This window comes from Urocitellus parryii, chromosome 5, assembly GCF_045843805.1.
Source record: "Urocitellus parryii isolate mUroPar1 chromosome 5, mUroPar1.hap1, whole genome shotgun sequence".
Classification (NCBI taxonomy): Eukaryota; Metazoa; Chordata; class Mammalia; order Rodentia; family Sciuridae; genus Urocitellus; species Urocitellus parryii.
The window spans coordinates 64296484-64310968 of NC_135535.1; the positions used below are offsets into that span (position 1 = coordinate 64296484).

Consider the following 14485-nt stretch of genomic DNA (forward strand, 5'->3'; position numbering starts at 1 on the left):
TTCCATGCTAATCTTTTCCAGCAAAACCCTCTCATACACCCCCCCCAAAAAAATGTTTTGACAGCTATCTGAGTATCCTTTAGCCTGGTCAAGCTGACAGATAATTAAGCATCACAAACCATAGTGAAAGAGAATGAAATACAGGATGTCAATGAGCTATTTAACCAGTAAATAATGTAATTTTGAAGGTGGGATATTAGAGAATGACTCTGCTCTCCAAAGAAGTCTTTTTTAAACAGAGGGAGATTTGTCAGTCAGAGGGCAGAGGGAGAGTTCCAGGAAGAACAGTATGTGGGAAAGCCCAGAGGTAGGACAGAGCCTGCTTCCTTAGAGCAGCAGAATAAGGTGACTGAGTGGAGCCCGTGACTGAGGGAGAGAGCGTTGGGAGATGCCACCAGAGAGGAATGCTTGGCAGAGCAGTTAAGGGCCGTGTGCCAGGCAAATGTTAACAACTTTCCTTGTCTCTTCTTTCTTCTTTTTTTTTTTTTTGTACACATTTAGTTTTATTGTAACAAAGCAACTTGTACACTTTTAACGTTTAAAACTGAGCATCATCTTTCCTTTCCAGTGAAAACAAAAAAGAAAATTTAAAAATAAACAAACAAAATTACAATAGAGAATGTCAATTCCAAATAAAATCCTACAGGTTCTGCTGATTCTCCCATTGAGTGGCAGGGCTCAAGTCATCATTAGGAGAGAATTTTATTTTAAAAGTGTCATCTTAAACTGCAAGGATGTCCGTTAAACATCACAATTAAACATGCCAAAGGAGAAGCCATGTTGTCAAAATGCCCACTTAACCCACCCAAACATCTCAAACCCACCCTTTGCTGACCTTCTATAACCCCATTTTTTTTAAGTTTTTTTTTCTTTTTTTAAACAAGAAAAAGTAGACAGATACATGTTGGTAAATGCTAACTGTCCATATTCACATAGAGACACAGTGTAATCTCTGAGCCCAATATACAGAGAAAGGAGGAAAAAAGCTAGAATTCTATGCACTACTACACAGGGGCCTAGCACCCTCCAGCTTCCAGCAGAGTGAAGGGAGCAGAAGGTTTTTCTTTTTTCCCACAGAGCACGGTGGTGTTGATTCCATACAGTTTTTTGTTTTGAGACAGGAAGGGATAAAAATGAATTTAGAACAGAAGGGTGTAGAGATTCTTTTCCCATTGTACTCTGCTCAAGGTATTTCCCCCCAAAATAAGTTGAGAAGCATGGTTTGAGAAAAGAGACCTCAAGAACAGGGCGACTGAGCACAAGGGGGTGGGGGGGAGGGGGAAAAAAAAGACTGCAACTTGCTCCCAGGGACTGAATTAAAAAAAAAAAGAAAGAAAGAAAGAAAAAAACAAAAAACAAAAGAAAGAAAGAAAAAGGTTGGAATCCATCAGTGTTCAATTAGTCGTCTTCTCCTTCATCCTCCTCTCCTTCCTCCCCTTCATCATCATCTTCATCTTCTTCACCTTCATCCTCATCCCCTTCTTCATCAATATCTTCCAATCCTTCTTCTTCTTCATCATCATCATCATCTTCTTCTCCTTCCCCTTCTTCATCATCCATATCAGGAACCAAATAGTACTGCAATGGATTTGGCCAAATATCATCTTTGATGACCTCTCCTAACTCATCTGCACCTGCATCAGAATGGTCAGTAAACCAGGTAAAGAAGCTCTCTGGTTCTTCATGCTGCCTCTTCCTGCTGGCTTTATTCTGTGTTTGACTTGAACGTTTCGTCAAATCCTTTCCAGATTTCCATTTGATTTCAGTGGACTTTGAAGACGGATCACCACTCTCGTTCAGATGAAATTCTTTGGAGAGAACTTTATTTTCGAAGTAAGGATTTTCATCAAAATAAAAATCTATTCTGTAACCTGATTTGATATCTTCAAATTCTGTCACTTCAACTCTGGTCAAATAATGCAGCGCCTCTTCATCTTCCTCCCCAAGCAGTGCGGACACTTGTGGGTGGTTGACAAATGTTGTTACCCAAAAATTTGGGATTTTGGCGATCAATTCTGACCTCTTCTGAAAAAATGGTTGGCGGAGTTTGTTATATTTCTGTTCTACTTTCAATATCTCCTCACTGGCTTGTTCATTAAGTCTGTCTATTTCATTTTGTACTTCATCAATATGTTCAATTGCTTCTTGTTGTTCTTTTTCTCCCTTCGGCAAACCCAGAGAGGCCGATGAATTCGCCTTCTCAGGGGCGGCAGGCAGTTTGGGTTTTTTTGTTTGAGACTGGAGCGAAGATTGGCGTTTGGGGGCCATTCTGTGAGGGAAGTCAAGGAGCAGACCCACAGGTCTCACAGCTCACCAGGGAGAAGTGCAGAGAACCCTCTTCTTTCTTCTTTAAATAGCCCTGTAAGGTGAGTGCTATTTTAGTTTGAGGAAACTGAGCCTCCAAGAGGTTGTCATATGCAAAAAGTAGCAGGCCAGTGTAGCTTTGAAAACTATCCATTGAACTGCTGTGCCATTGCCTCCCAGAGAGGAAACTGAGGTTCAGGGAGGTAAAATGATTTTTCCTGCCTTTCATGGTTTACCACAGAACTGGGACCCCCAGAGAGGCCTATGAATTTTTGCCTTGTGCTTGTCTCTCTGTGCTGTAAAGAGAGGATTAAAGAAAAGGGAAGTGGGATGAAGAATGGGGCTCAATGTAGAGCTTGTGCCTAGCATGCGTGAGGCCCTGGGTTCAATCCCAGCACTCAGAAAGCAGGGGCGAGAGGGGCAAGGAAGGGGAGGGAAGAAAGGATCTTCCTTGCTCAGGCTAGAACTTAGGGTTCCCTGGTAGAAGGAGGTAGTTTTTAAACATCTGGCTGAGGGTGTGATACTGGCCACCAGGGGTCGCCCTGGAGGCTGTGGGGGCCCTGGTTTGCCTGGGCACCCAGATTAACTGGATCTTTCTGCTGTCCCGGTTGCCAAGAGATTCTGTTCCTCCTACTCTCACTTGCAGAGCCAGCTCTAGTTACCGGTGAGAAGCCCTGGAGGAGAGTGCTGGAGAGACATGCAGGCAGGCACAAGGGTGCCAGAGGAGGACAACTCCTTCCCATCCAGGTCAATAGCAGAGGGCTGTTACCCCTTAACCCTCTGGGTTAAGACTGTGATCTGGGGGCTGGGGTGTGGCTAAAGTGGTAGCGCCCCGCCTGGCATGCGTGCGGCCCAGGTTCGATCCTCAGCACCACATACAAACAAAGATGTTGTGTCCGCCGAAAAAAAGTAAATAAATATTAAAAAATTAAAAAAAAAAAGACTGTGATCTGTGTCCCCCATGCCTTGGCCCTATGCTCAGAACTCCAGGAGCCCAAGGCAAGACCCACATGGAGGGTGTGGAGGCCTAGACAGTAGCTGGGCACAGGGAGGACTGCAGGAATTTGGAGAGGAGTCCTTCCCCAACAGCTGAGCATCAAGCCGAGCAGTGGTGGGCATGCATGGCTGTCTGTGTGTCCATCTCATCGGTGGGCAGGGGAGCTGTAGCCAGAAAGATGGGGCAACCCGTTCACCTTCCATTTTGTTCTTTTTTTTTTTTTTTTTTTTTTTTTGTACTGGGGATTGAACCCAGGTGCTTTTTCAACATGGCTACATCCCCAACTCTTTTTATTTTTTATTTTGAGACAGGGTCTGCTAAGTTGCCCAGGCTAGCCTTGAACTTGCAATCCTCCTGCCTCAGGCTCCTGAATCATAGGGATTACAGGTGTGTACCACCACACCTGGCCTTCCATTGTTCTTTTAGAAAATGTCCCACACTTCTCCAACTGTGACCTTCCTGCTTGTCATAGGGTTCCCAAGGTCATGGCCTAACAGATCCCAGTTCCCTGTCAGTGTCACTCCACAGAAGGGATTTCTAGAGAATAATTAGGCAAGTTAACTCTTAGATTATTTAAAGCATTATTCTTCTTTTTAAAAAATATTTTTAGGGGCTGGGTTGTGGCTCAATAGTAGAGCACTCGCCTAGCACTTTCGAGGCCCTAGGTTCAATCCTCAGCACCACATAAAATAAAATAAAGAGATATTTTTTTAAAAAAGGTATTGTGTCCAACTATAACTAAGAAAAAAAATTTAAATGAATTTTAAAAAATAAAAAATATTTTTTATTTATAGATGGACATAATACCTTTTTTTTTTAAGAGAGAGTGAGAGAGGAGAGAGAGAGAGAGAATTTTTTTTTAATATTTATTTTCTAGTTCTCGGCAGACACATCTTTGTTTGTATGTGGTACTGAGGATTGAACCCGGGCCGCACGCATGCCGGGCAAGTGCGCTACCACTTGAGCCACATCCCCAGCCCCTACATAATACCTTTTTTAAGATGTATTTTTATATGCTGCTGGGAATCGAGCCCAGAGCCTCATATGTGCTAGTCAAGCGCTCTACCACTGAGCTACAACCCCAGCCCTCTAAACCATTAATATTCTTAAGGAGAGATTGTCTTTTGTTCATGTCTTGAGGAATAGATAGTTAAACTCATGAAATGGTTTGAACATTCATGCTAGGCAAACATTCTGCCACTGAACTACATCCCAACCTTTGTTTTAATTACTCAAACTTGTGATCCTCCTGTTCAGCCGCTGAAAGTACACAACTGACTTACAATCGTCATTCTTTCTTTCTTTCTTTGTTTTGTACCAGGGATTGAACCCAGGGGTACTTAACCACTGATCCACATCCCCAGCCCTTTTTTATTTTTTTTTTAAATTTTGAGACAGGATCTCGCTAAGTTGTTTAGGGCCTCACTAAGTTGTTGAGGCTGGTCTTGAACTTGCCATCCTCCTCAGCCTCCGGAGCAACTGGGTTTACAGATCTGGAATAAACATCATCAGTAACACATGCTCTACATACTCTCCCAGACCCTCCAATGTCATAGGTAGTCTGTGGAAGATTGGCCAGGGGGCTCTCAGAAGTTGATGGGCGGGGGTCTTGTGCCTGGTTCCTGAAGAAGAGTCCTCTCTGGTGAGCATTAGAGTATGTGGGTGCCTCCTTCTGGTGCAGGGGCCATAGTGCAGTGGTCGGTTGGGCTGTGTCCTGTGAGGTAGGGGAGGGGCTAGAATGCAGTTCTAGAATAATGGCGCCTGCAGCCCTAGTTACTTCTGCACATGCCTCGCCCCACCCCACCCCCAGTTTCTCAGTCTCTTTGTTTTTTGGGGACAGAGTCTCACTCAGGTGTGCAGACCAGTCTTGAATTTGCAATTCTCCTGCCTCGGCCCCCCAAGAGATTGGCATTACAAGTGTGTCACAGTACCTGACTTCTTGAACTCCTCTTCCTCTTCCCTTGGAACCCCTTAGCAGAGCACCTGGAGGAGCAGAACTCCTAGTTCTCTTGGTGCTGGGTGCAGAGATCTCACAGCACTTGCTCTGGGCCAGGACCTGGCTGCCAGCCAGGGAGATGCCTGGTGGATGCAGCGCGGCTGGATCTGCCTTTGCTGTTATGCCTTGTGAGCAGGATGATCCCTCCAGCGCTCACACCATAAATGTCCAGACACAGAGCCACTTTGGAACTATCTCCTGCAAGTCAGGCAGGGCCACCTCCCAGGGAGAGCTGGGTAACCTGAGCTACTGAGGGCCTTCAGGTCACTTCAGGAGCACTGGCGGTCAGCTGATGCTCCTGGGGACCATTCATCATGCCCCCTAGCACAGCCCGGTTCAGCCATGGCTATTTCCAGTCTTGGGGAGGGAGAAGATTATGTAACAGGCTGGAAGCCAGGGGCTAGGGTGAGGGGCACTTGTGGCTACTCCCACCCCCTACTACTAAGCCAGACCCTCCAAGGTGCTGGGGGAGCCTACAGCCCTGGACAGAATCACTGTGAACAGTTGAGCAGCCTGTCAGCACACTTTCCACTTCCTGGCCACCAAACAGCCCCTCCTTAACTTCCTCATGGGAGGTAGAGCTCAGTGGTGGGTGAAGCTGGGCTTAGAAACACTTCTTCACCACACGGTTCTAAACGAGCTTTCAAACTTTAATGCGCCTCAGTTTTTTGTCTGGGAAATGCATAATATCTCCGTTGTGATGTAGTTGTGCCCGTCAGGACCTAAAAGCACATTCCAGGGGTGGATCATTCCAGTTTAAGTCCCAGCCATGTGTATGTGGCCTTGGACTAGTTAGAGAGTCACCACTGGGTGTCTCAGTTTCCTCAGGTGTAGAAATGGGACAGGGACACTGCCTGTTGTTGTTGAGATGGCGTGTGTTTGTATGCATAAAGCACTTAAAAGAACTCCTGGCCCAAGGTCAGCACCCTGTAAGTGTTGGTTATAATTAGACAATGTTTGCAGATCACTTTCCTCAGCCTTGGCTCAAAATAAGTGTTTGGTGAAAGATACTTGTTATTTTTAACTTCCTTCTCTACCTTAATCTCCCCCATAAACCAGCTTTCATTTAGTCTTGCAAAGTTTCCTAATCTCTTCTCTTTTTTTTGTCAGTCCAGTAAAGAAGTGTATAAATGCTATTTGTCTGATATTTGCATTCATGAAACATTTCACATGCACTTCTGTCTGGACCTCACAGCCAGAAACCTTTGAGCAAGAAGCACACTCCTGTCATTGCCCTCATTTTGCAGAGCCAAGGACAGGGTGTGATCTGTCTAGAAGCATCAGCTGCTAAGGGGTGTGTCCAAAGCCACTGAGCAGGATATTCTGATCTCGGGCACCAAAGCACACCAGACGATGTGGCCAAGGCATGCCAGCTCCAGGCTGCCAGGGAAGATTAGCACAGGGGGGCCTCTGTTTCCGGTCCCAGCCCTGGGAGCACCCACAGAGTGGGAGGAGAGAAGCCTGTGGACTTTATAAATATCTCAAGTCTTAAAACCGCCCCAGCAGCCTCCAAGTGCTGTGTGGTGGTTCCCTCTACTGGACATAAGTGGCACTGCTGGCTCTTACAAGGGAGAAAAGTGAATCTATTATTCACAGAAAACTCTACCCAGGGCCTTCTATGTGCCGGGTACTCTTCTAGGAACCACAGAGGTCAATCAAAAATCTCAAAAAGGTCCCAGTCTTTCATGAAGATACAGTCTGGGAGAGGAATACAGATAAAAAATATATATAACAGAATGTCACATAATGAGAAATGCTACCAAGAAAAATAGAGCAAGTTGAGTGGCTAGAGACTGCCTGAGGCTAGAGACTACAATTTATCAGAGAAGGCTTCTAAGGACGCAGCAATATAGCAAGGCCTGGGTGAAGTGAGGGAAAGAGCCCTCTATCTGTGCAAAGGCCTTGGAGACACAGGAAGAGTTGGAAGGTGCTAAGGTGGGAAATGTTGAACATACGGAAACATAATGATGCCCAAGCGGTCAAGAGCAATGCTGGGTGCCCTTCAACAAATGAATTGATAAAGAAATGTACACATACACAGTGGAATATTACTCAGTCATAAAGAAGAATGAAATTATGGCATTTGCTGATAAATGGATGGAACAAGAGACTATCATGCTAAGTGAAATAAGCTAATTCCCAAAAACCAATGGCTGAAGGTTCTCTCTAATATGCGGGTGCTAACACACAATAAGGGGCGGGGAATAGAAGTTCAATGGAGTAGACAAAGGGGAATGAAGGGAAGGGAGAGGAAATGGGAATAGGAAAGACAGTCGAATGACTCGGAGAGAATACACGACCAGTGTAAATCCACATCATGTACAACCACAAAAATCAAAAGCTATACTCCATGTATGTGTAATATGTCAGAATACACTCTATTGTCACATGTATCTAAAAAGAACAAGAAAGAAGGAAGAGCAATGCTGGAAAGGGAGGCAGGTTAAAGAAGCAGCTGCTTTCTATTATGACACATGAGGAAGAACACCGTGCAGACTCCAAGGGTCCGGTGGCTGAAGAATAGTCCTGCCCCTGGGAACAGTGACATCAGCAGGCACGAACTGTGCTGACGTATGCAGGGCTCCTGTGAAGTGGGTATTTCTGGCATGGCCACCATGGTGCAGATGAGAAAACTGTGGCTGAGACAGGTAGAGATTATGCATTTGCTCAAAGATGGAAATATAAATTCACAGTGCAAGCACTTGAATCCCAGAGTGCCTGACTCTAGAATCAGGGCTTTTAACCTCAAGTTATGCACTTGGAGAGAAAAAGGCAGGATGCAAAACAGCATTCAATACAAATGGCCATCATTGTATTCAAATATGAATATTTATATGCATAGAAAACAGATCAAGGCTATACATCATGTGATGACCTCCTGGGGTGAACTATGCCTCTCCTCCCACTGTGGTCCAGGGGCAGAGAAAAAGCTCATCGCTCCACCCGGAGAAGGTAGAGAAGAACATTCTTAACATTTATTTTTTTTAAATTTTTTTTTAGTATTTATTTTTTAGTTGTGGCTGAACACAATACCTTTATTTTATTTATTTATGTGGTGCTGAGGATCGAACCCAGGGCCTCACAGGTGCTAGGCAAGCGTTCTAACACTGAGCCACAACCCCAGCCCCATTCTTAACATTTAAAACAAGTAGTTTCATATTTAGATGCTACTTTTTGGTTTATAAAGTTTATCTTCTTTGTTTTGTATTTAGTCTTCATGATACCATTTCACAGAGAAGAAAGCTGAGTCCCTGAGAGGCCGTGATTCTCCCTTGGGGAGCCTGTGACCTAACTGAGACAAGAACCTACTTCTACACATTCAGTCCTTGCAGCATTGCAGCAGCAAGGCCAAGAGGTCAAGGAAGGGCTGGGACTAGGCAGCCCATCCAAGGGCGGGGAGGCCGGGGAGGCAGTGCCCAAGGCTGCCAATAGAGGGCGACGGCGTCCCACCGCTCGGCGAGCCGGCCCGAGCCACGCCCCCCGCGGGCCAGGGCCCTGGAGCGACAGGTGAACCCTGGAAGCCAGGAGCAGAGCCCAGGGGACTGGGGCTTTCAGGGAGAGGTGTTAGCGGGGCAGCAGGTGGGCTGGGACAGGGACCATGGGAGGAGCCTCTGGCGAGGTTGCCGCGGGGACCGCACTGGCTCCAGCGATGGGACGCGGCGCGCGCGGGGGTGCGGGGCGTGTGCTGCAGGAGGCCGAGCTGGAGGTGCGAGCGGAGCTGGTGGGCGTGCACGAGAAGGTCCCGGCGTGGGCGAGGGGAGGGGGTGCACCGTGTCTGTGGGACTTCCTGAGGCTGAGAGATTTGTTACTCCGGGGAGGCGGTTACTCACTCAGGCGCTGCCACCTGCTTCCCTCCCAGCTCCCAGAAAAACACAACTCAGAGTCCCCACGTCCACCCCCATCCAGCTCCTGGGGGCTGCGCCCCCAGAAAGCTGTCTCTGCAGTTCAGCCCCCAGCCTTTGAACCTAGAAGTAGAAGAGGGTAGGAGATGGTGGGGAGGGAAGTGTCCAGCCAACTCCACTGGAGTGGCACCTGAATCCAGCCCTTTAGCCTCCCACACCGCTCATGGACTCCAACCCCAAGCACCACCATGTTGGTCTAGACCTAAATCCTGAATGGGGCAGCATGGCCAGCTGTGTGCTTTAGCACCTCCTCTCCCCTTGCCCCACCTCTGAGCACTCACTGCACCCAGCAGCCCCCAGATCCCCTGTCACAGATGTGTCCCCACCCTCCCAAAGCTCCCAGTCTAAGCCATTACCCATACAAAGCTGACATTAGGGAACAGAGAATGATTCCAGCCTGTCTACAAGTCCCGTACACCCTGGGAAGACCCGACCTCAGGGTGGCTGAGTTCTGTCAGTATTTGGAATCACAAGTTTTTTCTGGGAGGGTTCTTCTCTGAAGCATCCAGGGTAATTGTGTTCTCTCTTTCTTCTTCTTTCTTCTTTTTTCAGTGCTGAGGATGGAAACTAGGGTCCCAAGCTCTTGGGCAGGAACCTCCTGCCCCAGCCTTCTGAGTAGCTGGATTATAGAGGAGCACCTGGCTTTGGAGTCTTTTCAGTTGTGTTACAGTCTACCACTGAGCTACATCCCAGCCTCCCTAGTAGCTGGGATTACAGGCATGTGCCATTGCACCTGGCTAGAAAGTAGGATTTGACCAAGTCTTTCAATCAAGAGCAAAATTTGGAGAGTTAGGTGTGCTGTGATCTAAGAGGGGCTGTCACTCTGGGAAGCTGCTGACCAGACCAGCGATGAGGGAGCCCTACGTGACTGTGCTGGGGAGCAGTGGGGAAAGAGACCCAGGGGTAGCATTTGCATAATTTTTGCTTTTATATAAATTTGCATGTTCTCTCCTGAAAGGCCAAAGCCCAGGAAGGGAAGATTCACTGAGGTTTAGGTCTCCTTACAGCAAAAATTCCAGTGTCTGGTAGTTTAGCAAGTGTGCTTCATCCTCCTCCCCACACCAGCCCACAAGCTTTCAGACCATGCAGTATTCTACCCAGAGAAATATGTTGGTTGAAATCATTTAAGTTCCATATTTTGTACATATTGTTCATTCATTCACTCAGACATGCCTGCCTTTAGTCAAAGCTGTTTGAATGCCTACTTGGTGCCAGGCCCTCATGCCAGCACATATCATAGAGGTGAAGGGAGTAGGGTTTCCCCACCTTGGGAGCCCGCAATGGGAGGTGAGGAGAGGCAGTGGGACCAGATCTGAGGGAAGGTGGGGGGAGTGTCAGACAAGGCTCAGTTCTGTAAAAATATGCAACAGGGCTGAGGAAGGGCTGAAGGGGCGGCTCTAAGGAGGGAGAGAGGATGTTGGAGCTCAAGCCTGTCTGCTTCTGTCCCCTCTCCATCCTGTGTGGTCAGGGCTCAGAGAGGTGCAGCATTCTGAGGTCACCACCAGGGGTCAGCACCCCCTGCTCTACTATTGAGTATATCATCTCTTCTGGTATTATACTCTGTTGAGGAGCCCTCCTTGGTCTCTCTGCCCCCTCCACAGCCCCATGGCCCTCTCTCTCATTTCCCTGAGCCCATCACTCTCTCCTTAAGGTCATTTTATCAACCCATCAATGCGGGACCAGGCAGCCTCCTGAGCAGACAGCTTGACGTCTCTCCTGACCTTGGGGAATCCCACAGCCTCCCTCACTTCCCCAGCTTCACGAGCAGCTGACTGGTAGCAGAAAGTACCTCCTACTATCAGCCCTCTTCTCCTCCTGCTGCCATCCAGTTCAGGTTCTCGAGTTTGATCTCCAGGGAAAATTACCTGTATTCATGGGGTCACTTCTAAATGTTTTTTTACATGTGCCTACAATGTGCTTCTTGAAGCCAAAATCATTGATGATCCTTCAGAACCAAGACCTAAGAGCCTTCCCTCTCCCCTCACTCTGATGGAAATGTTTTCATTCCTGGAAACTTGATCCTTCTAGACCCGATCTTCTCCCCTTTTGCAATCTGGCAGAGTCTGAGACTTTGCTCCTTCAGGTCCCATCTTTCACATGCCTCCTGCACCCCCACTTCTCTTCTACAAGTCCTACCTCACAGGGTCAGCTCCTTCCCCACCATCTCTGTGACCCTGTCCTCACACCCCTCCCTTCAGGAAGCCTTCCTTCTTTCCATTCCGGGCTATTGAAGTAGGAGAGGATCCTTGCTCTGCCAGGTACCTGTTACCTTAACCTCTCTCATTCTGGATCTGTAAAATGGGGCCAGTGATATCCAGCTGTCAGATATACTGCGAAGTGAGGGGTACATGGAGGTGCTCTGGGAGTCAGCCCCCGATCCTTTCTCTCTGCAGCTGCTGTCTCCACAGCCTGGGGACCCGGCCTGCGGTTGGGAAGCTGCCTTTGTCTCTATGCCCTGGCTGATCTGCTTCCCCACTGCCCTTGACCCAAGCTGAGGGGAGAGGACCCAGGGAATCAGGGGCACAAAGTCACTCTGCTGGAGAGGTGGGGCAGATGCAGGGCTCTGCAGGGACCTCAGACATGGCCTCATCTACAGGGCCATGTCCTCCCCCTACACAAGACCTGGAGTGGAGTCCACTTTTCTCTCCTGAAATTTTTGGGGACCCTGTCTGGGATGGGGGAAGGGGTCCCCCAGAATCCTGAGGCTTGAGGGGAGCAGAAGGCTGGTGGGAGGGGAGAGAGGGAGGCAGGGCAGGGGGAATACCGGCCACACAATATTACGAGTCCCTGCTCCTTTCCTATCCACCCCCACCCCTCCACCAAACACGATCCCTGGGTTAATTTTTAGCATCACAGCTCGCACATTAGTCACTCCCTGTCATCCACCTACACGGCAGGAGGCTGCTGTGCGGGTGCCGTCATGCCCTCCACAGAGAGGTGGGATCTGGCTCCACCCTAGACCACTTCCCCCTCCCCTAGGTGTGCTTAGGCAGCCAGGAACCCCCATCAGCCTGGGTCAGGGATCCCAACATCCCTCCCCAGGCCAGCGGCACAGCAGGGGTGGGGACAGGCTATGGGTGACAGGCTAGCAATCGCCTGGGAAGAAGGAAGCCAGGGAGGCCCCTGAGCCCCCACTCCAAGTAAGGTGCAAGGCTGTGCCAGGCAGCTGGTCTCCTGGCAGCCAGGGCCCTGGGAACAAAGGTGTGGGGCCCCTCCCCTGACCTGAGCCCAGAGCTGGTGTTTGTCCTCACTGCAGAGCAGCTGTGCAAACATGGAGCTTGGGGAAGCTCCATTTTCTTCACCAAATGTCTTTTCTCAGGACAAGGGAGAATAGGGCAGACAGGTGCAGATGCCTGTCTGGAGCCACTACCCTGCCCCAGAGGGATTTCACAGGAGGGACCCACAGATGCCAGCTACAGATGGAGCACAGGGGGCCACCCCCTTGCAGGGCTGAGGTGGAGAGATGGTGGTTACACCTGAACAGGGTTGGCCTCAAGGCATTCACTCATTCAGTAGCATTTACTGAGCACCTGCTATATGTAGACAAGCTCTGGGCTAGGCCCTGGGGGTGTGACTTTAAACACACCTGGGAGTCCTGTCTCAGCAGGCAAAAAACAGATAACAAAAGATGTGGTATAATTACAAATTGAAAGAAAGTACTATAAAGAAAAAAGTAGGGTACACGCAGGAATGAAGTCAGATCAAATCAGGGAAACCTCTCTGAAGAGGTAATGTTAAACTGAGACCTGATGATGAAGAATCATCTTGAAAAGAAGAGTGCTCTGGCAGCCAGCGCACGCCTTTAGTCCCAGCAGCTCAGGAGGCTGAGGCAGGAGGATTATGATGAGTTCAAAGCCAGCCTCAGAAAAAGGAAGGCGCTAAGCAACTCAGTGAGACCCTGTCTCTTAAAAAAAATACAAAATAGGGCCAGGGATGTGGCTCAGTGCTAAGGCACCCCTGGGTTCAATCCCTGAAACCCAATAGATAAATAAATGATATGGAAAGAGAACGTATTTGAAATTGAGGAAGAGGCAGAGACCAGATCCTGGAGAGTCTCATGCAGGGCATCCCAATATAGTTGCAGAGTCTGGGTACTGCACAAAGGTTGCCATTTGTCAAATGGTTGGGTCTGTGTGGCTGCTGTTAGCCAAGAGAACAGGATGGCTTTTGTAATCTGCTCAGAGAGATGTGTTATGGATAGGCCATGATAAAATGTTTGATTATTCTTTTATTTCAGGGGAAGCCATAATGGATTTTAGGCAGAGGGTTGTGATTTTTTTTTTTAAACACTGCCCTGACTACTATATGGTGAAGGATGGAAGATAGAGGAAAGAGAAGCAGCAAGGAACCCATTCAGGAGGCCAGCACTATGGGGCAGGAGGGAGAGTGTGGGGAGGTGGCCTGGCCAGGGGAGGGTTCACTCAGACCTCTCTTGAAACCACAACTGTCTGCTGGATACTGTCAGGGAGGAGCACTAGAGTCTGAAGCCCCAGGCCCAGTTTACTGCTAGTTTGCTGTGTGATCCTAGGACATCTCACTTGCCCTAGATTACCTCAAAGAAGGTGGTGATCACCTCTTGGGAGATGTTTTGGCACACTGTATTGAGGACCTATTGTGCTAGGACTGGGTAAGAATAAAGCAGTGGCTCAGACAGAAACAGTCCCTGGGCCCTGCTGTAAACGTGTGCAACCTATTAGATGGGCAGGGCAGGCAAAAAGCAGAACCTGTCAGAACTCAGGCAGTTTGGATGGCAGTGCTTACTGTGATGGAAAGAAGAGGGCTGTGTCAGAGGAGGGCGACTGCATGTTTGCTGAGGTGGGAAGGCAGAGCCCGCAACTGGAGGAGTCAGCCTTGGGAAGAGCCGGCGCAGAGGGAGGGGCCTGAAGCCAGGGACAGCCAGCATCCAGTCCCAAGGATGGGGGGCACAAGATAAGGAGGCAGGCAGAGGTCGGACACTGCAGCACAGGAGTTAGAATCTCCTTTTTGAAGTATGGCTTCCCATTGAGGAAGCTCTAGAAAAATGGGGTGACCAGTAATTGGGCCAGAGATAGGCTGTTGGGTGGATATGGCAAAGTGCCCTGCTGATCTGGCTTTTGTCCCTACAGGGAGACCTGAAGGGCTGGCAAAGAAAAAGGGAAGCAAACATTCACATTGGGATTTAGGGATAGTGAAGGGTTTTAGACAAGGCTGTTGTGGGTACTCAGGGAAGGAGGCTTAAGATGCACTGTTCTGAAGAGGGTGTGGGGCCCCCATTCAGGCCCATACATGTAGGTTAAACCTCCCAGA

At 48.6% G+C, this 14485-nt stretch overlaps 1 protein-coding gene across 1 annotated transcript; it reads right to left on the bottom strand.

Moving 5' to 3' along the window:
- Positions 1–481: 481 nt before the first annotated feature.
- On the bottom strand, positions 482–2329 carry LOC144254820 (protein SET). Its single transcript, XM_077798389.1, has one exon. It carries the CDS (start codon positions 2266–2268, stop codon positions 1399–1401), a length of 870 nt encoding a protein of 289 aa, XP_077654515.1. The 5' UTR covers positions 2269–2329; the 3' UTR covers positions 482–1398.
- Positions 2330–14485: the final 12156 nt, after the last annotated feature.